Genomic DNA, 24,984 nt, shown 5'->3' on the forward strand with positions numbered 1-24,984 from the left:
CCAACTTTTTCACTCTCCACTTTCATCAAGAGGCTTTTGAGTTCCTCTTCACTTTCTGCCATAAGGGTGGTGTCATCTGCATATCTGAGGTTACTGATATTTCTCCCAGCAATCTTGATTCCAGCTTGTGTTTCTTCCAGTCCAGCGTTTCTCATGATGTACTCTGCATATAAGTTAAATAAGCAGGGTGATAATATACAGCCTTGACATACTCTTTTTCCTATTTGGAACCAGTCTGTTGTTCCATGTCCAGTTCTAACTGTTGCTTCCTCACCTGCATACAGATTACCACTTTAGGCTACTGTAACTTAAATGCTGTGAATCATCTAAGAAGGAAAAGACTTATTAAGCAGAAGACTAAAAGCCACAAATTTAAAATTCATGAATATCTAAAACCATGATTTTGCCTTCTGATTCTTTTTTAGTCCATCAAGGAATTTATGGTTTTCTTCTTTTTTCCCTCTGTTTTTAAATTGATTAGTTTACTTTATGGGATCATTCTCTCAACGTGACACAGGTTGAGGATTCAGTCTGTTGCAGCTTACACAAAAGTACGTTCTTCTGTGGTCTTAATTTATGCCTTGATCACAGGGAAGAGGTGTGTATCGTTAAGTACTTGAAACATATATAACTAATGTCATCAGTTTTGTCTTTTTGTGTAAAAACTGTACCAGTTGGGTTGAATTTGAATGCTTAGTCAACATTCTCAACTAAGAGTCTATGAACAGGTTTCAGAGTGCTGAAGTACAGTGTACTTTCTGGGATTGTATGCGACTTTGTGAGTGTATGTGCTTATTTTTCTAGGAAGATTCATAGCTTTCCACCAGATTCTCCAAGGGAATTATAAGTGAAGCACATTAAGAACCACTGAGTTAGAGAATCATTATTTATTCTGTCTTCAGAGATACACTTAAGGCCCTTGACCTATATTTATATATTTTCCAAATTTTGCTCTTACTTTGTGGATAAACTATTGGTCTAAATGCTAAAGTGTTACGTTAAAAATTAGAGCATTAGCTAGGTGAATTCTAAATTCCTGTGACTTTAAAAGAAAAACAAAAACAAAGTAGAACAATTCTGACATTAGATGTTAACTGTCCTCATGTACATGGTTATTTTGAATTGGGGAGGAAATTAGCATACCTCCAGTGCAAGAGCTGAGAGGGTGATTCTAGACAGGAAAAAAGTGGAAACATGCAGCCCAACCCTCATTATTAGTTGGGGTGCAGGGGAACGTCTCCTTATTAGGAGTCTCCATTTTAATGCTGCGTGTTAATCAGGTGGAGAATTGCTAGCTACCACTAAGAATGGATGGCACTTTGAGAAATGTGTTAAAGATACTACTGTGTCCTTGGATCTGCTGCTCAGATTAATTATAACCTTGAACAGATATCTTCCTTCTGAGCCTCATTTTGTTTTTAATCTCTAGAATAAAAATATACATGCATAATTTGTGTTTATAAGACTGGACCAGAAATATCAAAGGTCTGAGAGACTGTGGTAGGGAACAAGGAAGGGCCTGCGCTCTGGGGTCAGAGATCTGGATTTACTACCTGACCTATTTGGGTTCATAAGGGAAAATGTTAGCAAGTGAGAACCCTGGGTTGAGATAAAATCCAATTTAGAAATAGTAGACTCACTAGTGCTTGAGATGTTTAATTTGAATGACATATCCTATAGCATTCCCTAATGGAGACTATTTTGAATATACTACTGTTCAATTAAACTTGTTTACAAAGTAAAATGATTTTTACTGAATGGTTTTGAAGGTTCTGGGGCATTAATTCCTAGAGAAATTCCTATCCCAGCTACTCCACCTAGTGTCAGCTCCATACAGTTTATCAGGCTTAAAGCAAATTCCCAAGGGTATTGTCATTCAATTTTAGGCTAAACCTTTTTGAGCAATGTAGGGACAAGGTTTTTCTTCCCTGTATAAATAAAGTCCATTTCCAATCACTGAAAAGCTTATCCCCTATTAGAATATTCAGTAAATTATGTTCATGACAATTAACATCACTATCCATCCTGCTTAACACTTCTTAGACTTCTTATTCACATTTTTAGGTCCTATTCAGGTAAATATTTAACTTGGAGAAATAAATGTTGAGATAAAAATTCTATCTTATAGAATTTACATACATAAAGAATGTTCAGTGGACTTCCCTGGCAGTCCAGCGGTTAAGAATCTGCCTGCCAATGTAGGGGACATGGTTTTGCTCCCTTGTCTGGGAAGATTCCATGTGTGGCGAGGCAGTTAAGCCTGTGAACCACAACTACTGAAGCCCATGCACCGTACAGCTTGTGCTCTGCAGCAAGAGAAGCTCTGTAGAGCAGTTATCCACCAATTTAAAATAAATTAGAAAAAGAAAAAAGAGAAGCCACCACAATGAGAAGTTTACACACTGCAACTAGAGAGTAACCCCCGCTTGCCACAACTAGAGAAAGCCCATGTACAGCAATGAAGACCCAGCGCAGCCAAAAATAAAAAATTAATTAATTAAAAAGAATGTTCAAGACTGAAAACCATTCCTTTCTAAATTTTGTATTTATTTTGTATTAGGGTATAGCTGATTAACAATGTTGTGAGAGTTTCAGGTGAACAGCAAAGGGGCTCAGCCACGTATGTCCATGTATCCATTCTCCCTAAACTCTCCTCCCATTGAGGCTGCCACGTAACACTGAGAAGAGTTCCATGTGCTATATAGTAGGTCTTTGTTGGTTATCCATTTTAAATATAGCAGTGTGTACATGTCCATCCCAAACTCTCAAACTATCCCTTCCCCCAAATCCGCAACTGTAAGTTCCCTCTCTGAGTCTGTTTGCTTTGTGAGTTCATTTGTATCATTTCTTTTTAGATTCCACATATAAAGGATGTCACACTATATTTCTCCTTCTCTGTCCAATTTAGTTCAATTCAGTATGACAAGCTCTAGGTTCATATATGTTGCTGCAAATGGCATTTCATTCTTTTTAATGTGAAAGCCATTCTTGAGACCTCTTTTCTGTGTAATTGCTTATGTGCTAAAAAGGTTTTTGAACATAAAAACCAAAAGGCTGCTGTTGCAGATCAACTCTGTCACTTAACTCTGACCAGTGATACTATGAGGCAACTCTTTATTTATGGGTGTGATAGCTCAACTTTTAATCTTTGCCAGCACACCACTTCTGGCTACTGCCAGCCACATCATGCATAATCCACTCATAAACTAGGCCTAAATTTTTTCTCTTTGGTCAGATGTGGGTTGAGAGAAAGGTAAACAGTACAGTAAGAATAAACGCTCTAAGTGTGAGCTCTTGTGATTAACTTGTCCATCCGGAGTCCAGTCTTGTGTAGAGCACTTCCACTTGACACGGCATGCCACTGAACAAGCCTAACCTGCACTGGGGAAGGGAAATGATGCCAGAGCAGAACTGACAGCAGCATTCTGGTTGTTCAATTTGCATGAAGATATGGCTGGCTATGACGACTCAAGTTTGAACTAGTGGATCAGAGACTTGAAAACTATGAGATAAGATTCTAATATAATGAATACCCATGTGCCCAAATGCTGCCCAGCATCACAAGAAAGTAACATACCACGTATCACTAGGTCGGGAAAAGATCAAAATTCAAAATTCGAAGAACAGGGGCTTTCCTGGTGGTCTAGTGGTTAAGAACCTATCTGCTAATGCACAGGGCAGTTTCAATCCCTGGCCCAGTGAGATCCCACATGTGCAGAGCAACTAAAGCTGAGTGCCACAACTACTGAGTCCAAGCGTCACACTTCTGTAACCTGTGCGCCTAGAGCCTGTGCTCTGCAACAAGAGAAGCCACAGCAATCAGAGGCCCATGCACTGCAGTGAAGAGCAGCTGCTGCTCGCCAAAATCAGACAGAGCCCACACAAAGCAACAAAGACCCAGTACAGCCAAAAATAAATAAATCAATCTGAACAATCTGAAGAACAGTCTCTACTAAATGCATACTGCTTTTGCACCATTGTAGAGTCAAAAAATCATTAAGTCGAACCACTGTTGAGTCAGGGACCATCCATATAATCCAGATGTAATTGTAGTGGACAGTTCTTTCACCCTGCACAGCATCTGTCTCTTTATCTTAATTTTCCTTTGAAAAACTACCTTTTTTCACTCTAGGCTGTTAAAATTCCTGAAGCCATGGGGTAGGCGCAAGATTTTAGCTAAGGCAGAGAGACTGGTAGGAATTTGATTCAGGAGCCCGATGACATAAGAATTTCATCCTGAAAAATGGTATATGAGAAAAATAAACAAAAAATGGTATAGTGTTTTTATGAGTGAAATAATACACTTCTGAAACATGGTAGTGATCAAAAACACTCGACTAAATTGGTTTATATTGTCATCTTTTCACACTAATGCCAAGTAAAAAATAAACATGATACACACATAGTTTTTCCAACTTTAGTATATATAAATAAAAATGACAAGTTAAAAGTAAAATACTTTTCTAAAAGAGAGAAATTGTATCTCCACTGAGGAAGGGAAATGATGAACACACATCGGTCAATTCTGAGTCCGTCACACAAAACTACCTTCTAAGGAAACCTGAGTAGTGAGACAGTTAAGTTTGTGTTTTTGGCTATAAAGAATTAAACTTAAATTACACTCACTTTTTCATCTTTTAATGAAAGATAACTTACTCTCAGAAACAGCATAAGCATTGTTAGAATAAGTCTAGCTCCTAAATGAAAATATGGGGTGAGTTACAGTTTACTTACTAACCTAGCTAAGAAACCTTTGAAAATTAGCCATGGATCAAAGTATTTACATAAGTTCAAGATGTTATCTTAGGATGAAAGCTAACACAGGTCCTTAACTTCCTTTAAAAAGAACGCTGAAAATTAAACCTTTGTCATAGTAAGTCAGAACTTTCAGAAATGTTTCTTAAATATCAAATTTCTCTTCACAGATGCTATGTCCATTTTCTTCATAATCTTCTCTTGTTACCACCATATCTTCAAAATCATCATTCTCCGATATCAATTTTCCACCTTCCCAGGCATAAGTAATAGGGCTAAAAATAAAGGTAAGATAAATGAACTCAGATGATTTACAGAACTGAAATGCCAAAAACATTAATTAGTAACTAAAATGTGGCAATCTTTACCCAACTTGATTTAACAGAAAACCATTTCAAGTGTGAAAATAAGTATAAACTTCAGAGGAGGGGCTTCCCTGGTGGCTCAAAGGGTAAAGAATCTGCCTGCAATGCAGGAGATTGGGTTCAGTCCAATCTCTTGGAGAAGAAAATCCCCAGGAGAAGGAAATAGCAACCCACTCCAGTACTCTTGCCTGGAAAATTCGGTGAACAGGGGAGCCTGGAGGGCTATAGTCCATCAGGTTGCAAACAGTGATTAACTTTCACTTTTCACTTTCAAAGAAGTAAAGAAACTCATAAAGAAAGGAAACTTGGTTACCACTATAAATAGATCTTCAATTTTTCCCTGTGCTCTGAATTTACAGATCTTCTAAGAAAAATCAAGAATAGAAACAAAAGATCAAAAATGCATAAAAAGAAAAACTGGAATATATCTGAGTCTAACTTTTTTATGCGGCAAAGATACATCATCTCATCAATTCACTCAACAACCGACGAACTGCTATTATAAACTCACTTTATATATCTGGAAAATGAGGTTCAAAGAGCTTAAGACTGAAACTAGGATTCAGCTTGGAGCTGTTTTCACAGTCTGTGCTTTTGCTCCTATACTTTGTTCCCTCTAATAAATGAGACATTTAGAAAACACAGTGCAGTGCAGGGGAGCGGGTAATAAGAGGAAGAAAAGAAAAAAAGCAAGCACAGCGCACGACAAACCTGTTACACGGTTGGAAAGGGCACTAAGTAAACAGAGCACATCAGACTTTCAATTTATGTACAACCAAGGTTATACTGGTTCTACTTTGTGTACTTCTACCATTCCTCTCCCCTAGTTCAATTTTAAATCTGAAAAATACAGAAAATTTCCCTTATTGTATTTACTGAATTTCTTAACCTTAAAAAAACTAAATCTGTATCTAGATCTATCTGTAAAGATGTGCAAAAAAGATCTGATGGATAAAAGAATAAAAACTATTTCTCTTTTCATATCCATAATGTGTGTTCATGACTTGCATTTTAAAATTCAGGATAAAAAGTCAATATACTTCATAATCAAAAGAGTATATGAACATTAATGCTGATAAAAATCATTCCAACATCTAATGGTTGTTTATTCTTTTATCTGATGGCTATCAAATTAAGTGACCAGATGAGGGCCTTCTATTAACTGCTATTGATTTAAAAAAACTCCACTTTATCTTTAAAATAAAATTCTAAAATTAAAAATCAGGTATGTGGGGGACTTCCCTGGCAGTCCAGTGGTTAAGATTCTCTGCGATGATGCAGGGGATGGGGGTTCAATCCCTGGTTGGAAAACTAAGATCCCACGTGCCTTGCGGCCCACGTTAGGTGTGTGGGGTCTTGTTTTCAACTCTGCTACAGTGGAGCAGTGAGGGGGGATTACTGGAATTTGGTGAGAACTCCTGCCTCCAATTAAAGAGAACTAAATTTTAGTCTGGCTACTGTAATTAACTTCCCTGGTGGCTCAGATGGTAAAGCGTCTGCCTGCAATGTGGGAGACCTGGGTTCGATTCCTGGGTTGGGAAGATCCCCTGGAGAAGGAAATGGCACCCCACTCCAGCATTCTTGCCTGGAAAATCCCATGGACGGAGGAGCCTGATAGACTACAGTCCATGGGGTCGCGAAGAGTTGGACATGACTGAGCGACTTCACTTTCACTTTCAAGGCCTTTGTTAACTCACCAGCCCTTGTTTATTTAGAAAGTAAGTACATAGAACTAGACAGATCTGTAAGCCTTCCTGACAGCTCTAAAATTCTACCTTAATCATCTGCTTTTTCTCATAAAACAGGATAGGGGGTACATGTGAAATACCTTTGATTTTTTTTAAAAAAAGACTACTTAAATATAAAAGTTTATTTTAAATATTTTAAATTATTTTAAAACAACTTATCAGTTGACATAATTTATCTTATTGGTTAAATCCTCATATTTGTATTCTTGATAGAAACTCTCAAAAAATGACAGCTCAGAGAAATCGAATAGATAATAACCTAACTGCTTTGTCTGTAAACATTTCTTAGGAATGAGGACTGACACAGGGAAATGATGTTCTATTAACTGAGCACCTGTTATTTACTAAACATGATGGTCAGTACTTTACATATTTCACCCCATTTTAATCCACTTAAATGTAAGGTTTGTCATTTCAATTTTTGAGAAAAGAAAAACGAGCATCCCAAAGGTGAAATAAACCTGCCAACATGGTAGAAGAAGTAGGCTTTAAACTCAAGTCTGTCTATAGACCTCTTTTATCTACAAACTAACTTCCAGGATTTGTTTCTATATAAGCCAAGACTTACTTTTCAGGCAGCACAACAGAAACATCGTAATCTGTTGGAGTGAGACATCGAACTTCCGAGTAAACTCGATCCCTAAATCCTGGGAAAAGGGAATTTCCTCCTGTCAAAACGATGTTCTTAAAAAAATGTGGCTGCATTTCTTTTAAAAGAGATAAAAAAAGAGAGAGAAAAGAGACATTAGAAAATCTGTTTACTTATCTTTCTGGAGAAATAGGGAAGTGGGCTTAGGTAAAAGCAATCAGGAATTCAAGTTACTAGTTGGGAAACCATTTTTTTTTTTTAACAACCATATAAATTATATGGTTGTTAATGAGATTATCATTTATACAAATAAATACATTAAACAGAAATATGACCTCATAAATCTTTAAAAGCAAAGCAAAAGTGAAGGGGTTGAACTACTAGCAATTTATTACATATACACATAAGCTTTATGTAAATGAGTAAAATTCTAGTACCAGACATATGAAAATTACAACTGTTCTTCCATAAAATCGAAGAGGTCTTTATGTAGGCTGAGATGGTTAGCTGGTGTAAAGATAAAAGGGAGGTCCATTTTTAACTTGAGAATTCAAGTTTCCATGTTATCTCACTGAGACACACATACTTACTGTGTAATACAAATGACAGTGAAAAATACTGTTTATATAAAATGAGAAATCAACATGAAATATTAATATGAAAATAGCTGTAAAATAGCTGTATTAAAACAACTGGCTAGTTATGGCTCAGATGGTAAAAAATCTGCCTGCAATGTGGGAGACCTGGGTTTGATCCCTGGGTTGAAAAGATATACTGGAGAAGCTATATTAAGGTAATGGCATTATCTTTCTTTTTCTTCTTCTTTTTTTTAATGAGAGGAAAGGGCATTGCATGTGCAAGATTTTTTACAATGCCTAAATTGTTCCTTAAGAAGAAGGGAGACATTTTCAAGGTATAAAAGTACTCCAAAACTCTAGAACATCATTTCATTAAATCATGCTTCAAGAGAACCCAGACAACTCTGTGAAGCACCGTACTTTAATTTCAATAAAACTAACTTCCAAAAAAACCCCCCCTAACTTCCAGTATATTAATCTAAATATAACAGAAGGAATAAACCAGTCTCATCAAAAACTAAAAACCATTAAATTGTTAAATTATAAATTTCTATTCTGTGCAAATTTGGCTTAAAACTTTTCTAAAAGGGATATAGCAATTTAATACTCTTAAAGAGATGAATTACTTTAAGTTTAAATAGACCATAAATACTTATATTAAATTTATCATGTGGGACCAATAAAGAATCATTCAAGTACATTACTGGATCTGAAGTCTCTGCAAATAAAGTAGCCATTTGTTCAAATTATTCAAAAGAAACAGCTGACTTCTTAGGATTCAGAGAGCTTATAATTTTTAAAAAATATAATTGTATGAAAGTCACTCAGTTGTGTCTGACTCTTTGCAACCCCATGGACTATACAGTCCATGGAATTCTCTAGGCCACAATACTGGAGTGGGTAGCCTTTCCGTTCTCCAGGGGATCTTCCCAACTCAGGGATCGAACCCAGGTCTCCCGCACTGCAGGCGGATTCTTTACCAGCTGAGCAACAAGGATATCATTATTCCTCATTAATTTATTAATGTACCTTCAGGTAAGTTCTGAATTGAATAGACAATAGCTTCTGGAATCCCCATTTCTTGAATGCCTATATCAGAAGGATTGAAGAGTATTTCTGGAACAGCAAATCTCTCATTGGCCAAACGAAGAATTTGTTCCCCAGATTTGTATTTTCCACTTAACACCATCTCTTCTCTTGGCTTAAAGAAAAATAAGATGAAAAGTATGCTATATTATCTAGCTCATGTAAGAAATAACATTTAGTAATCTTAATACTATGAAATACCAATATATTAACCATATTCTTGGAAGTTTCAGGAGTCTCCAAAATTAGAAAAATGCGGTCTTCTTTCCTGTTACCTAAACCACACAAGTGAGTGAATATTTACTCTTAATGCAGCTATTCCCCCAAAGATGTGCTGGCTTTATTCCACACATTTTAAAACAAAGAAAGTAAAGGATAATAGAGCAGAAGGAATTTCATAATCTATCTGTAATAGCAGAGTGAATCCACTTTCTAAAGAAGAACATACATAAAAATTTTTTTTATTATGTATTCAATCTCTATTCAAAAATCAGTTACCAAATGATTTAAGCAAATAAATGGACTTTATCACTGAAATTCTTCTGTTATTTATTTTCTGCTAACCCATTCAACTCTGTGAGCTGTAATTCCTGAAGGGCCCAGGAAAAAAATAATTTCCTTTTATAACATTCTACATCATTAAAATAATGGTTCCTCTCAGCTGTACTAAGAATCATCAGCTCTTCTAGATGGTTAAAGACATAAACTTCATTTGACTCATATATGCATTTTTACCTGTAACTGACTATATCCAAATCCTTTATATAAATATAAAATTATTTAAAATGTATGAAGAGAAATATTAATTTGTTGTTAGACAGTAAAGTATATAAAGACTGTAACAGATTCCTCAATGTAATCAGTCATCCATTCTCTGTTCAGGTTTCAGCTTCCTCAGAGAAGCTTTTTCTGCCTCCCAAATAAAAGGTCCCTCCAGTAATCATCCTCTATTATCTTTTGTTGTCCATATTGTTCACTATCACAAATCCGCTACCCAGTATAGGATGCAAGCCAACAATGTGGAATTTTCTTTAGGTGTTTTTCATACGTTATCACTCTGAATTCTCATATAACCCAGTAAGGTAGGCATATTTTCCTTTTATTAACGATCCAACTGGGTTAGGCAAGGTTATGTGACTTGCTCAAGATCATTCAGCTAATAACCCCAAAACAGACAGTATTTCCTCCTACTACATTCCATAGGAGACCAGGTTCAATCCCTGGGTCAGGAAGATCCCCTGGAGGAGGGCATGACAACCCACTCCAGTATTCTTGCCTGAAGAATCCCATGGACAGAGGAGCCTGGCAGGCTCCAGTCCATGGGGTTGCAAAGAGTCGGACACAACTGAAGCAACTTAGCACGCATGCACTACATTGCTACTCCTAACCTGGACGTGAATGATTCTGATTGCTATTATTTGGAAATTTCTCATTTGAAACATTATTTTTAAATAAAAATATCCTAAAAACTACAATAAATTCACAATACTCTAGGAAGAACAGGGAAAATTACACATCATTTTTTACCCAGTAAAACTACTGCCGCACTGGCAAAGAGAAGAATATTATTTCTTCACAGATAAAGTATTCTTTATCAGAAGAATGGAAAATACTTCCTATAAATTTACAAATTCATTTAAAAATGATATTGGTTTGAGTGTATAGGATATAACTCATCTTGTCAACACTCAAAATAATTTGAGACAGATACAGATATGGAGAATTTCACTTGACAAAAAAGAAGTTTTCTAGTCCACACTCCTAATTTTACAGAAGATCAAATGACTGGCCCAGGGTCAAATAACTAACTAGGGGAAAGAGCCAGAAGTAGAAATCCTTGCTGAATGTTAGCTCTGAAGTCATTGTTAATATGTAATCTGGAACTACAAGCAGTTTCTGTTTCTAAGAGTACAATCCCAAAATGATTTTTGTTTTAGACATAGATGAAGAAATTTAAAAGGGCTGCCGGGAGTTGCTATTTTAGTTAATGCAGGCCATGAATGATTGTACAGTCCTCATAAATTTCATTCTGGTAGCATGAAAAAAATGTTTAAAAGTGGCAACTGGTAACTATTAAGTAACTAACTGTTAACTTAATTTTCTCAATTAAGGTCAGTAAAGCATTCATTACACGTTAGTAGGCATTCTCTTTCTGTTAAAGAATAAAACTGGAATTTCTATCAGCTGTAATCAGTAACAATATTACAGACCTCATCATTATTGCTGTCATCAATACTAGAAAATCAAGGTTGTAACTTTTCCTTAGTATTTAAACATATTCTTGAATAAACAATCAAGGTCTAAGTTTTAACAATATTCTAAGTATAAAGACTCTGAAACAAATTCTCTTTCATTTTATGCAGTATGGCTTTTCTAATTTCAAACATATTTTATCAGCTTTCATCAAAGATTTTGATTATCAGGCAACAATGAAAACAAGTTAATCAAGTATTAAATTTAAAAAGATACATTTTAGGAGTAATCCTAACATATACAAAATATAGTCATTTCTAAACCTTAAAAATTATTATGATGTACACAATTTAACATGTAGTGAAATATAAATTTTAATATTAATTAGCAAAGTAGAAATTAAACTGTTATTTTTTAAACAGACATTTGAGGTAACATTCCATCATCTGGTAAAAGTCCAGTCCAACTATGTCCACTCAATTGATATTAAAGTGTACATGTAAGAAGGAGTCCATGGAAGTGCAGTCAGACCAAGATTCTGATCACAAGGCCAAAAGTCAATAAAAGAGCTGCAAACAGTACAATGTGGCTTTTGCCTTTTTTTTCTGATGAGAAGCAATACAATAGTCAATTGATGGAACCACCACACCTCTACTAGCTCACTATGTACGGTGGAGTGCCAAGAAATCAAGGCTTATGATTTGGGAAGGAAACTGGCAGAGTTCAGCAGATAATGTTCAATAAACTGGTAAGTTGTCATTTGTAGGGCAGGAGAGAACTACATTTTACAAAAGAGAAAGATTTCCAAGCCTAGCTAATAGTCCAATCACCTGGAAGAGAATTTTTTCTCTTTTAGAGATTAAGTTTCCAAACTTAGGTACTAAATATTTCCAGGGACAGGAACAAAGAACATGGACATCAATTGTTCTTCAACTGGCCCAGGTGATTTTCAGTCAGGTTTAGAGACATAGGGTCCATCGTTCAGGGTCCATCCTGGTAGAAATACCGATTACTTTATCATCTTAAGTTCAGAGTGCTGTAAATTCTCTATAAGGTGTTAATATCACTGGACTGCTTTAAACAGCTATAGTTGTATGAGGATGATCAAACATGCCTGATGAGAAAGAGACCTGCTATCTATATGTTTGGGGCAGTTTTCCTTGGCTTATAAAGAAAAAATACATCTTCCACATTCTATGTGGGATTCAGGCTTCCAGTTCCTCCCCCCAGTTCATGTCCAGATAACCAGATTCCATAATCTGTCATAATTCTCAGTTCTTAAAGTCAGCCTCGGTCCTTCCACAAGGATCTATTTCTAAGGACATTATAGGATGATACTGATTTTATAAGGACTTGGGTAGCCGTCTCTGAATTCTGATTTGTATTTCACCTTAAAAATCTGGCCAAAAAAATTATTTTTTAAATTTCAGGCATAAAGTATAAATAATTGTATAAAACCCATGTATCCATCAGTCAGTTTAACGTAACTTCACAGGTAACACTCCCATTTTTAATGTGGTGTTATTCACACACACAGTTTTTATACTTTTACTTCATTTTTATAAATACCCACATATAAAGAATTATTCTACATATCCTGAAATGGTATATAGTCTTCTAATCAGAAATACATTTCTGAGATTTATCCATGATGATCACATACCTCTTACTATACTTTTACTGCTTATTTTATAACATGAGGATCTTTCCTGGTGGCTCAGACGGTAAAGCGTCTGCCTACAATGCCTACCACGTGGGAGACCTGGGTTCAATCCCTGGGTCGGGAAGATCTCCTGGAGAAGGAAATGGCAACCAACTCCAGTATTCTTGCCTGGAAAATCCCATGGATGGTGGAACCTGGTAGGCTACATACAGTCCATGGGGTCGCAAACAGTCGGACACGACTGAGTGACTTCACACTTTCACTTATAATATGAATAAATAAAAATGTATTCTTCTTCCATTAGTGAGTATTTAGGCTCTTCCCAAGTTTTCACTCAATGTATACTGCAATGAACATTACCATAAATGTCTCATGAAAATATTTCTGTGTGCTTAGGTTTCTGACCAAAGACTTAACTTCTAAAAGTCCTCACCAAGCCAGTAACTGTAAGGGCAAACTTCACATTTACCCAAACATAAAACTGAGCTGATCAAAGATAGGGAGAGATTATATTGTTTTGACATCCAAGATAAACCCTACTCAACATTTTCAAAGTGCACTGGATTTTGACCTTTTCAACTACAATCTGATACCACAGCCCTGGGTCTGCTGTGTCAATAACATTCACAATAGGCAAATAATCTACTTTTAACTGGACTTACACTAATTCTTAAGAAAACAGAAATGGGTAAACCATAATATAGGTAAAGTTACTGTTTATCTCCAGATTTGTCCCATAAGCCACAGTGGATAGTTCTTTTTCTAAATAAATTTAATACAAATATTAATTAATCATTCATACTCTGGTGTCTACAGAAATGGCCAACAGGCAAGAAGGCTATCATCAACAACTCTGACATTCCATCAAACCTCAGTGATCGCTTGAAGAAAAACTTAAAAATTACCTTACATCACAGATTTAAAAAACAAACTTATGGTTGTCAAAAGAGAAAGGTGGGGAGAAGGAGAAATTAGGACATTGGGATTAACATACACTTCTATATAGGTGGCTCAGATGGTCAAGAATCTGCCTGCAACATAAGATTCAGGTTCAATCCCTGGGTCAGGAAGATCCCCTGGAGAAGGGAATGGCTATCCACTCCAATATTCTTGCCTAGAAAATTCCATGAACAGAGGAGCCTGGCGAGCTACAGTCCATGGAGTTACTACGGGCTTCCCTGGTGGCTTAGACAGTATATAGTTTGCCTGCAACACAGGAGACTCGGGTTCAATCACTGGGTCAGGAAAATCCCTTGGAAAAGGGAATGGCTACCCATCTGAGTAGTCTTGCCTAGAGAATCCCAAGGACGGAGGAATCTAGGAGGCTACAGTCCTGGGGTCGCAAAGAGTTGGACATAAATGAAGCAACTAAGTATGCATCCATGCACAATATATATAAAATAAATAATCAATAAGAACCTACTGTATAGCACAGGGAACTCTACTTAATATTTTGTAATAACAGAGAGCAAACACTTGAAAAAGAATAATGTATAACTGAATCACTTATTATACACCTGAAACTATTATAAATTAACTTCATGCTAATACAAAATTTTTTTAAAAATTACCTTACAAAAGCCCTTTTTAATTGTACTAAAGTCAGGCAAAACATAGTCTACCATTACTGTATTTTCTTCTCCTTTCAACCTGGAAAACAAAACAGAGACTTATGAAGTATTTTAACTAAGCTTAACACTAGCCAAGAATCAACTCTCCAATTCTTAGGCCACCGTTATACATACTTGGCAATATCCATGTCTCTGTAAAAATCCTGAGACACATAGCATACATCTTCTTTCACTTGATTAATCACATGTGTTTCATCCATAACGTGTAACTGCCTAAACAGAAATAAAAATGGCAATGTGAAATGAAAAAAATTTAAATGCAACTTATCATTGAAAGTATTTTTTTGGAATTAAATGCCCAGGTAACTGATCTTTAAAAAGTATTAAATTTTTGAATCTGTAAAATATTTTTAACTTTATGGAATACCCATTCCATTATCTTATTTAAATTGTGCTTAGTCACTCAGTCATGTCTAACTCTTCGCAATCCCATGGATGGTAGCCCACCGAGCTCCTCTGTCCATGGGGATTCTCCAGGCAAGAATACTGGAGTGGGTTGCTTTGCCCTCCTTGGGAGGTGATTAAGTACACTAACACCTAATCCTTTAATAGTGGATAGTCAACTAATATCAGCTAATCCAGAAACATATCTATTCATATATTTTTCTTTGGGGAGGGGGTGGGTATAGTTGCTTTACAATGTTGTGTTAGTTTCTGTTATATAACAAAGTGAACCAGCTATATGTATACATATAGAACCTCCCTCCTGGACCTCCCTCCCACACCCACCCCAACATCCTATGCCTCTAGGTCATTACAGAGCACTGAGCTGAGCTCCCTGTACTATAAAGTACTCCTACTAGCTATTGTTTTATACATGGCAGTGCACATTATTAAGGCTTTTAGAGATTAAAAAAGGATAAAAGATAAATAAAGTTCAAGTATTATACTGTGTATGGAGAACTGACAAGTGGAAAAGGGAAGCAGAGATTTATTTTCTTTTTAGACCCTTATATCCTTATATGCACTGTAAAATGTTTTACAAGGTATATGTACATTTGCAATTTTAAAATATTATTAATGTATTAAACTCCCGAGAAATTGGAAATGTCTTTTTGGTGGACACTACCATTTCATATGTCAGAAAGCTTTTTAATTTGAACATCATTGGTATTTACTGAATTGGTCAAAAAGTTCATGTAAGTTCTTGCTGGAGAGGGTATGGAGAAAAGGGAACCCTCTTACACTGTTGGTGGGAATGCAAACTAGTCCAGCCACTATGGAGAACAGTGTGGAGATTCCTTAAAAAACTGGAAATAGAACTGCCTTATGATCCAGCAATCCCACTGCTGGGCATACACACTGAGGAAACCAGAAGGGAAAGAGACACGTGTACCCCAATGTTCATCGCAGCACTGTTTATAATAGCCAGGACATGGAAGCAACCTCGATGTCCATCAGCAGATGAATGGATAAGAAAGCTGTGGTACATATACACAATGGAGTATTACTCAGCCATTAAAAAGAATACACTTGAATCAGTTCTAATGAGGTGGATGAAACTGGAGCCTATTATACAGAGTGAAGTAAGCCAGAAAGAAAAACACCAATACAGTATACTAACACATATATATGGAATTTAGAAAGATGGTAACAATAACCCTGTATACGAGACAGCAAAAGAGACACTGATGTATAGAACAGTCTTTTGGACTCTGTGGGAGACGGAGAGGGTGGGATGATTTGGGAGAATGGCATTGAAATACATATAATATCATATATGAAATGAGTCGCCAGTCCAGGTTCGATGCACGATACTGGATGCTTGGGGCTGGTGCACTGGGACGACCCAGAGGGATGGTATGGGGAGGGAGGAGGGAGGAGGGTTCAGGATGGGGAACACATGTATACCTGTGGAGGACTCATTTCGATATTTGGCAAAACCAATATTGTAAAGTTTAAAAAAAAAAAAAAGTTCATGTAAGTTCTTCCATAAGGTGTTACAGAAAAACCCAAATGAACTTTTTGGCCAACCCAGTATCTATGTAATACAGTCTTTAAAGCAATAATTCACCTGAAATTAGAACTAAAGGGAAGGAATAATTTTAAATTACTTTAAAAATTTCACCCCCAGCATCTCATCTTCCCATAGAATCAAAGCTAAGTATTACCTATAAGATATGATTTCTTTTAGATGATTGGTTAGGAGTTTTCCTCCCACATTTATCCTAGAAAGGAAGAATTCAAATTTAGTTCAGTTTATCACACATTTCATCCAGTTTTATTATAAGAAATAAGATGAAAATTGAATGCAACTCACCGAATAATTGCTTCTTTTTTCTTCTTACTTCTACAGTAAGGAACTATATGTGTAAAGGAATATCCACTATCTACAATGATACAGCATAACTCAGAAGGATTATCTCGGAAATACCTGTGTGCGCTGAGAGCCCCAGCTATTAAGAAAACAAAAGATAAAGAAAAAATAAACACACTGAATAAAAGTACAACTAATTTAAAACAAGAAGTAGAGAAAAGCAGCAAACTAAAGCAAACAGAAAGACAGAAATTTTCCTTGGTAAAAAAAAAAGTTAATCTAAAATAACATTCCTAATTCTGTCAGATATTTAAACATTAAAACATGATATTTTTGTGGAAAATGATAAAAACTTTGTGATCAACCTTGAAGGTAAATATTTACTTCACAACTTATAATTATTATTTTAATAGCAAATAATTTTGCTGAGCATTTATTACATGCTGGGCACTATTCTAAACTCCATGAGTATGTGTGTTTTAATCCTCCAAATCCCATTTTTACAGATGTAGAAACTGAAGCAGAGACGTTAATAATGTGCCCAAGGCCAAGTGATTAGAAAATAACAGAGCCAGGAATCAAACGTAAGCAGTATGACTCTACAGCAGTTTTTCTCAACTTCAGAACTACTGACACTGTGGGTCAGAAACTTGCCCAGCGTTGGGGGCTTTACTGTGCACTGTTTGAGCAGCATCTTGGTCCCCTGTGTATTAGATGCAAGAAGCACCGTCCCAGTTGTGACAATGAAAACTGTCTCCAGACATTGTTAAATGTCCCCAGGAGCAATATCACTCTTGGTTGAGAACACTGTTCTAGAGATTATGTTCCTAACCATTACAGTATATTGTTGTTTATACAGACTTAAATGCTACATGCTAAATAGGTGAATACTTTCTTTGTACAGTCATTTAATTCTAGCCTTTAAAAAACTAACTTCCAGATGGTATTTATAGATTGTTTTTCCTCATATTGGCAGTCTGAGCTATTAACATTATTTCAAACAATAATAAGAATATTATTATTATTATATTCTATCAGTGATATAATATAATATATATATTCTGATATATACTGATATATTCTATCAGTGATAGAAAAGACAACTATCTCAGAAAAAATAAGCTTTCAGAGATTAGAAATACGTTGCTAGTTAACTTCATTAGAGAGAAATACCATATTAAAAAGATATAGCGAGAGAAGTCCAACTAATAAGCTCAAGGGCTTCATCTAGTTTTAAATTTCATCAAATCTAAAAGAATGTCACTCAATAGTCTTGGATTTAAAGTATTTATTCATATTCACATAACTCAATTTCAATCAGAACTTTAACTCACCATTTACTCTTAATACTGCTTGAAACTGGTATTCTTCAAATAAGATTTCATTCATTGATTCTTGAATTGAAGTGAAGTTAAAATATGGTTCTGTGATAATAATATTAGTGTCTAGAAAGTCAACCTATAAGAGGAAAAAAATTCCCAGTTTGGTAGCTTTATAGTTGTAATTGTAAACATCTGCTTTACGTACATACATCTATTTAATTCTCACAATAACCCTAGTAGACATGTCTTACTATTATCCCCTTTTGAAAGGTGAGCAAACTGAGACACAGAAGAGCTGAGTGAGTTACCGAGGGTCATGTAACTAATGACAAACTTAGGACTGAACTTGGGAAGTCTGGTTACAGCATTCATGGTCTTCAACTATTATTTAACTCTCTTAATGGTAGCACTGATAAAATGGTGCCATCAAATTGTTTAAACATAATTATGCAAAAGTAATGAATGATACAACTACAAGCACTGGAACTGGTATTTTGTTTTTAAAAGTTAAAAGGTATAAAATAAAAGGTAAAAGGTGAGAAGCTTTGGGATATTTAATGTTTACACAATTCTCTCCTACATACTCTTAAAGAAGCATTAAAATTTGAACATTCTCTCAGTATACCTAAAGTCACACTAAAGATATTAAGAGCACAAAATTCTAACATTGCATCATTCACATATTCAGATACATGAGCAAAAAAATTTTATTGTGAAAATGAGATGATAAAGTGGTCTAAGAATAGTAGATATCTAAGTAAAATTTTAATCTTAAGTTTCATATAGATTAGCTCTTCTCAACCTCAAATTCCACTTCACAATAGAAATTCTATGCACTTGCACTTATTTAGAAGATCAAAGCTAAGCACAGTAGGTTAAGTGACTTAAATACTGTAAGAAATATTCAAAAATTTATAAATCTTAAAATATAACTTCTAATTTTTCATTTGAATGAGACATGGAAATAGAAATTTGAATACATACTCCAACTTGTTACCTGATACATTTCTTTTCCAAAAAGGTAATCCCAAACTTGTCTTTGAACATCCCAATTCACCAAGTAGCCCTAAAAAATTTGTTTTATGAATTAACTATCAAAAATATTTGTAGAATTTTAAAAAAACAGATCAATACATTATAAATCATTGATTACTATCTCTTAATTACTCTCTCTTTACCAGTCTAATACTAGTTGAATCTCAAAGCTATTACACTGGTATGCTTTTCTTCTTTTAAAAATTAAAAACATTACAAATTAACAATAACCAAAACATCAAAGGGCTCAAAAGACACACCAATATGTAGAGATGCCCCTCTATATTTATTTTCTTTAATGTTTGTATTTCATTTAGCTTTAACATAAACAAGTAAAATTCAGTACCCACAAACAGTAACTAAATTATGGTCATTTATTTTTATTTATTGAAGTATAGTTGATTCTTTTTCATAGAGGTATAATTATTCATGGCTATTTTTTAACCGGACAATTTAAATTCAATTTTTGGTTTTAATAAGCTCTTAATTCAACTTTAAATAACGCTTTCTCAGAGATCTAAAAATATTTTCAAACACACAAAATCTTACATTTCAAATTATCTTTAAATGTAGGTCCTTAATGCTAGTAATGTCATAGAGTTGGATTACCTTTTGAAAAGGAAGAATATAAAAGAGTCCAGAAGGGTCCTTTATTTCATCTATCTGGTTAGCAGTAAAAGTTTTAAGACGTGCTGTTTTTGATCTGAACTGACAGTTTGGAATAACTCTACAAAGAAACAAATAATGTAATTATTCCCTAAATACTTAGTTCTTAAAAATATAATTACCTAACAACTGCTTTTACTTTCTAAAAGAAAGAACATGAAAATTTCCAGAACCAGTGTTTCTCATTCTGTCTTCAAAATATTTAAAAATGACTTTTTTTTTTTTTAATGTTCTACCACATACCAGGGCTTCCCTGATAGCTCAGTTGGTAAAAAATCTGCCTGCAATGCAGGAGAATCCGGTTTCCATTCCTCCATCGGGAAGATCCGCTGGAGAAGGGATAGGCTACCCACTCCAGTATTCTTGGGCTTTCCTTGTGGCTCAGCAGGTAAAGCACCTGCCTGCAATGCAGGAAACCTGGGTTGGATCCCCGGGTTGGGAAGATCCCCTGGAGAAAAGAACAGCTACCCATTCCAGTATTCTGGGCTGGAGAATTCCATGGACTGTATAGTCCATGGGGACGCAAAGAGTCGGACAGAAATGAGGGACTTTCACTTTCACCATATATCAGGTTCTGCACTGGACCCATTATCTTCCTCAAATAATCCTCAAGATATTATTACAGGTGGGCATTGATTCTGCCACTGCACACACGTGAAGAGGGGCTGAAGTAAAGTTAAAGTTTCTGGGAAAAACTCTTAATACCATTCTAGTTAAAAAAAAAAAAAAGCAAGTTCAAAAATCTGACCATAAAATTAAGTTTCCATGGAGTCAAAGATCTTCAGTTGCAAGATACTATAGGGTACAGAAGTAGGAGGTAGTTTTAAATATAGTTGCTGCCCACAATGAGCTTACAATCTGGTTAGGAAGACAAACTAGACCCATTATCCATCATACATATCTACACATATATGTATGTATGTGTCTGTGTGTGCATATATATATATAAAACCAAAACATCAAAGGGCGTGTATATATATATATATATATCCAAAACATATATATATATATATATAGAGAGAGAGAGAGAGAGAGAGAGAGAGACAGGGATAGAGAGAAAGTGAGGGGGAGCAGAATTTGCCACCCTCAAATATGCCACTATGGCCTGAGGATTACTTTGCACTAAACGCAATCAAAATCCTTGCATTAATTGAGACAATACAGTGAAAGTGTATCTTTCAGGACATGATTTTTAAACCCTGCATTGTAGTCAATCTTATGGCTATATTATTTTAGTCAATGTACTATCCTTATTTAGCTTCCTTCTTCCCCCACCCCTTTTGTCACTATACCGAGGCTCCTCGGCCCATGGGATTTTCCAGGCAAGAGTACTGCAGTGGATTGCCATTTCCTTCTCCAGGGGATCTTCCTGACCCAGGGATTCAACCCAGGTCTCCCTCATTGCAGGCAGATGCTTTACTGTCTGAGCCCCAGAGAAGCCCGAGTATTCTGCACCTACTCTTATCAAGACTTTTAAATTAGTCCTTTAGTAAATGATAAGAGACTTGCTGTTAAAAGGTAAGTACAATAATACACACTGCGGAAATAAGACTGCGAGTAAAATTTACATTTTTACTCAGTTTAAAAAAAAAAGCAAAGGAGGAAGTAAAAAAAGTCCCCGGGTCCCCTGTGAATACGCTACAGGAAAAGCGAGTCTTTAAATTTGCTTAGTCTTTACTCAAACGTAGTTTATGAATGCCAGTGTATTATGTTTCAGTTCAGTTCAGTCGCTCAGATGTGTCTGACTTTTTGCGACCCCATGAATCGCAGCACGCCAGGCCTCCCTGTCCATCACCAACTCCCGGAGTTTACCCAAATTCATGTCCATCAAGTCGGTGATGCCATCCAGCCATCTCATCCTCTGTCTTCCCCTTCTCCTCCTGCCCCCAATCCCTCCCAGCATCAGTCTTTTCCAATGAGTCAACTCTTCACACGAGGTGGCCAAAGTATTGGAGTTTCAGCTTCAACATCAGTCCTCCAATGAACACCCAGGACTGATCTCCCCTAGAATGGACTTGCAGTCCAAGGGACTCTCAAGAATCTTCTCCAACACCACAGTTCAAAAGCATCAATTCTTCGGCGCTCACCTTTCTTCACAGTCCAACTCTCACATCCATACATGACCACAGGAAAAACCACAGCCTTGACTAGACGGACCTTTGTTGGCAAAGTAATATCTCTGCTTTTCAATATGCTATCTAGGTTGGTCATAACTTTCCTTCCAAGGAGTAAGCGTCTTTTAATTTCATGGCTGCAATCACCATCTGCACTGATTTTGGAGCCCCAAAAAATAAAGTCTGACACTGTTTCCACTGTTTCCCCATCTATCTGCCACGAAGTGATGGGACCAGATGCCATGATCTTTGTTTTCTGAATGTTGAGCTTTAAGCCAACTTTTTCACTCTCCTCTTTCACTTTCATCAAGAGGCTTTTGAGTTCCTCTTCACTTTCTGCCATAAGGGTGGTGTCATCTGCATATCTGAGTTTATTGATATACCTCCCGGCAATCTTGATTCCAGCTTGTGCTTCCTCCAGCCCAGCGTTTCTCATGATGTACTCTGCATATAAGTTAAATAAGCAGGGTGACAATATACAGCCTTGACGTACTCCTTTTCCTATTTGGAACCAGTCTGTTGTTCCATGTCCAGTTCTAACTGTTGCTTCCTGACCTGCATACAGGTTTCTCAAGAGGCAGGTCAGGTGGTCTGGTATTCCCATCTCTTTCAGAATTTTCCACAGTTTGTTGTGATCCCCACAGTCAAAGGCTTTGGCATAGTCAAGAAAGCAGAAATAGATGCTTTTCTGGAACTCTCTTGCTCTTTCGATGATCCAGCGGATGTTGGCAATTTGATCTGTGGTTCCTCTGCCTTTTCTAAAACCAGCTTGAACATCAGGAAGTTCACAGTTCACGTACTGCTGAAGCCTGGCTTGGAGAATTTTGAGCATTACTTTAGTAGCGTGTGAGATGAGTGCAATTGTGCGGTAGTTTGAGCATTCTTTGGCATTGCCTTTCTTTGGGATTGGAATTAAAACTGACCTTTCCAGTCCTGTGGCCACTGCTGAGTTTTCCAAATTTGCTGGCATATTGAGTGCAGCACTTTCACAGCATCATCTTTCAGGATTTGAACTAGCTCAACTGGAATTCCATCACCTCCACTAGCTTTGTTCGTAGTGATGCTTTGTTTAAATGAGTCTAAATCAACCAAGTCAGTCAGAAAGCACTTAGAAGGGCTTGAATACAAAGCCTTCAAAGTCTTCAGTCACTGACACAGTGGTTTTTACACTTGGGGTGGGGGCGGAGGGCATTGAACCCGTGGAGGATTTGACGGAAGCCATAACTACTTCCCAGCAAAAATGCATATACACGCAAAACGTTGCCCACGATTCCTGACGGCTCAGGAACCTTGTGTACAGGTCCCTCATTCGGGAACCTCTTTCTTAGAAGCCTACTTTGCTATTTCCTGTTACGAACGAAACACACATCCGACTTCCGGGGCCACAAATTCCAAAATTAGTAACCCAAGCCCCACTTCAAAGCTTCCCAGCTACCCAGTTCCAAGCCGAGCATCCCTCAAACAGAGTATGAGCTGCGCGGCGGCGTTTGCAGTTCACAGAGGTCCCAAAATGAAGCGTAGCACATGAAACTACTAAGCATATATGCTTTGTCCCTCGCGGGCAGCGAACACTTACGAGACAGTTTCATGGCTGTAACCGATTTTGGCGTTGTAAGCTCCGTTATCCAGCACTAACGTCGTCATTTCAGCGTAAACCAAGTCGCCGCAGCCTTCTTTTCCGACCCCTCTGCTCACGCTTTTCTCAGCACTCTGTTGTTACTGCTTCCGGCACTCTATGGTTGCATCCACGGAGCACACGGGCGCTTCCGGTCTCCCTTAGCAACCGAGGACGCCGGAAACCAGAGCTTGCACGGCCGCCCTACCGGCTCGCACGAGTCATACCTTACTTCCTTCCTATCCTAACGTTTTTACTTCTTGGCCAGATCCAATAAGAGAGAAAATGCTAAAGTTTTTTTTCTTTCAATGCGTGATTGTTCTTTACTTTTGTAGATTTGAGTTGCTTTTGGAAGTTTCTTATAACGCCTATAACGAACCATCTCTGTGGGAGGGTTGGGAGGAAAGGTTGTATGTTCGAATAGTATTATTCAGTGACGTCTTTTGAAGAATACATTGCAAAACCATACGCAGCATGGAATTGGGTATGAAGACTCTTCAGCTTCATCATGCGCCACTGCTTCCGAGTGTTGGATCCAGTCACCTTGTTACAAATACGCTGTTCCGTAAACCGCCTCGCTGTTTTACTCACACTCTTCCCTCTCCGCTTGCTCTTCTGGACCGAGCTTTGTGTCTTACCGAAAAAAGCTTCTCGACACCTGACACACTCCCTCTCCGTTCCCCTTCCTAAAATTAGGTATTCCTCCTGTATGTTCCCGTGATGACTTGGGCTCACTGCACAGTATCGTATTGGTTAAGAGAATTAATTTAAAATTGGAATCCGGACCTGCCACAAAATGGCTGTGTAACCTTGGGTGATGAAGATAAGGGTTAATACTTACACAACATTTAATGCATGTGGTTAAATTTTGGGTTTTGGGTGTATTTCTTAATCTTGAAGTTAATTTAATCTTTAATTTTAATTTAATCTTTTGAATTAGGTCCTATTACTGAAATCAAAGATAGTGGTTAAGAGTGCTGTTTCTTCTTTCAAACTCTTGGGTCAAATCCTCACTCTGCCACTACATGTGTTACCTTAGTTTCCTCATCTGTAAAATGGAGTAGTATAATAATTTCCCCTTGCAGAATTGCTTTATGAAGAGTAAATGATAAAAGTCAAGTACCTGGTAGTAGTAATCATCATTGTCATTGTCATCATCATCCTTTTATTTTATGATCATCCTATTGCCTTTGCCATGGCAAACTTCTCAAAGTCAGGCACTCTCAGTTCAGTTCAGTCGCTCAGTCGTGTCCGACTCTTTGTGACTCCATGAACCGCAGCAGCCAGGCCTCTCTGTCCATCACCAACTCCTGGAGTCCACCCAAACCCATGTTCATCGAGTTGGTGATGCCATCCAACCATCTCAT

The 24,984-nt window shown here is 36.8% G+C and overlaps 1 protein-coding gene across 1 annotated transcript; it reads right to left on the minus strand.

Annotated features, from left to right (window-relative positions):
• Positions 1 to 4,317: 4,317 nt before the first annotated feature.
• On the minus strand, positions 4,318 to 23,748 carry ACTR6 (actin related protein 6). Its single transcript, XM_006050107.3, has 11 exons — positions 23,579 to 23,748; positions 19,832 to 19,949; positions 19,185 to 19,253; positions 18,200 to 18,323; positions 16,869 to 17,004; positions 16,720 to 16,776; positions 14,723 to 14,821; positions 14,549 to 14,627; positions 9,065 to 9,236; positions 7,437 to 7,575; positions 4,318 to 5,030 (listed from the first exon to the last, which is right to left on the minus strand). The coding sequence occupies exons 1-11, from the start codon at positions 23,644 to 23,646 to the stop codon at positions 4,901 to 4,903; spliced, it is 1,191 nt and encodes a 396-aa protein (XP_006050169.1). The 5' UTR covers positions 23,647 to 23,748; the 3' UTR covers positions 4,318 to 4,900.
• Between the last annotated feature and the right edge of the window lie 1,236 nt (positions 23,749 to 24,984).

The sequence above is a fragment of the Bubalus bubalis genome, chromosome 4, assembly GCF_019923935.1.
Source record: "Bubalus bubalis isolate 160015118507 breed Murrah chromosome 4, NDDB_SH_1, whole genome shotgun sequence".
NCBI lineage: Eukaryota > Metazoa > Chordata > Mammalia > Artiodactyla > Bovidae > Bubalus > Bubalus bubalis.

Coding starts and splice junctions, on each gene's coding strand:
- ACTR6 (XM_006050107.3), bottom strand. CDS start 23,646: ATGACGACGTTAGTGCTGGATAACGGAGCTTACAACGCCAAAATCGGT. Junction 14,822..16,719: donor AAAGAAATCATATCTTATAG/GTAATACTTAGC, acceptor ATTTCTGTTTAG/GCAGTTACACGTTATGGATG. Junction 14,628..14,722: donor AGAGACATGGATATTGCCAA/GTATGTATAACG, acceptor TTTGTTTTCCAG/GTTGAAAGGAGAAGAAAATA.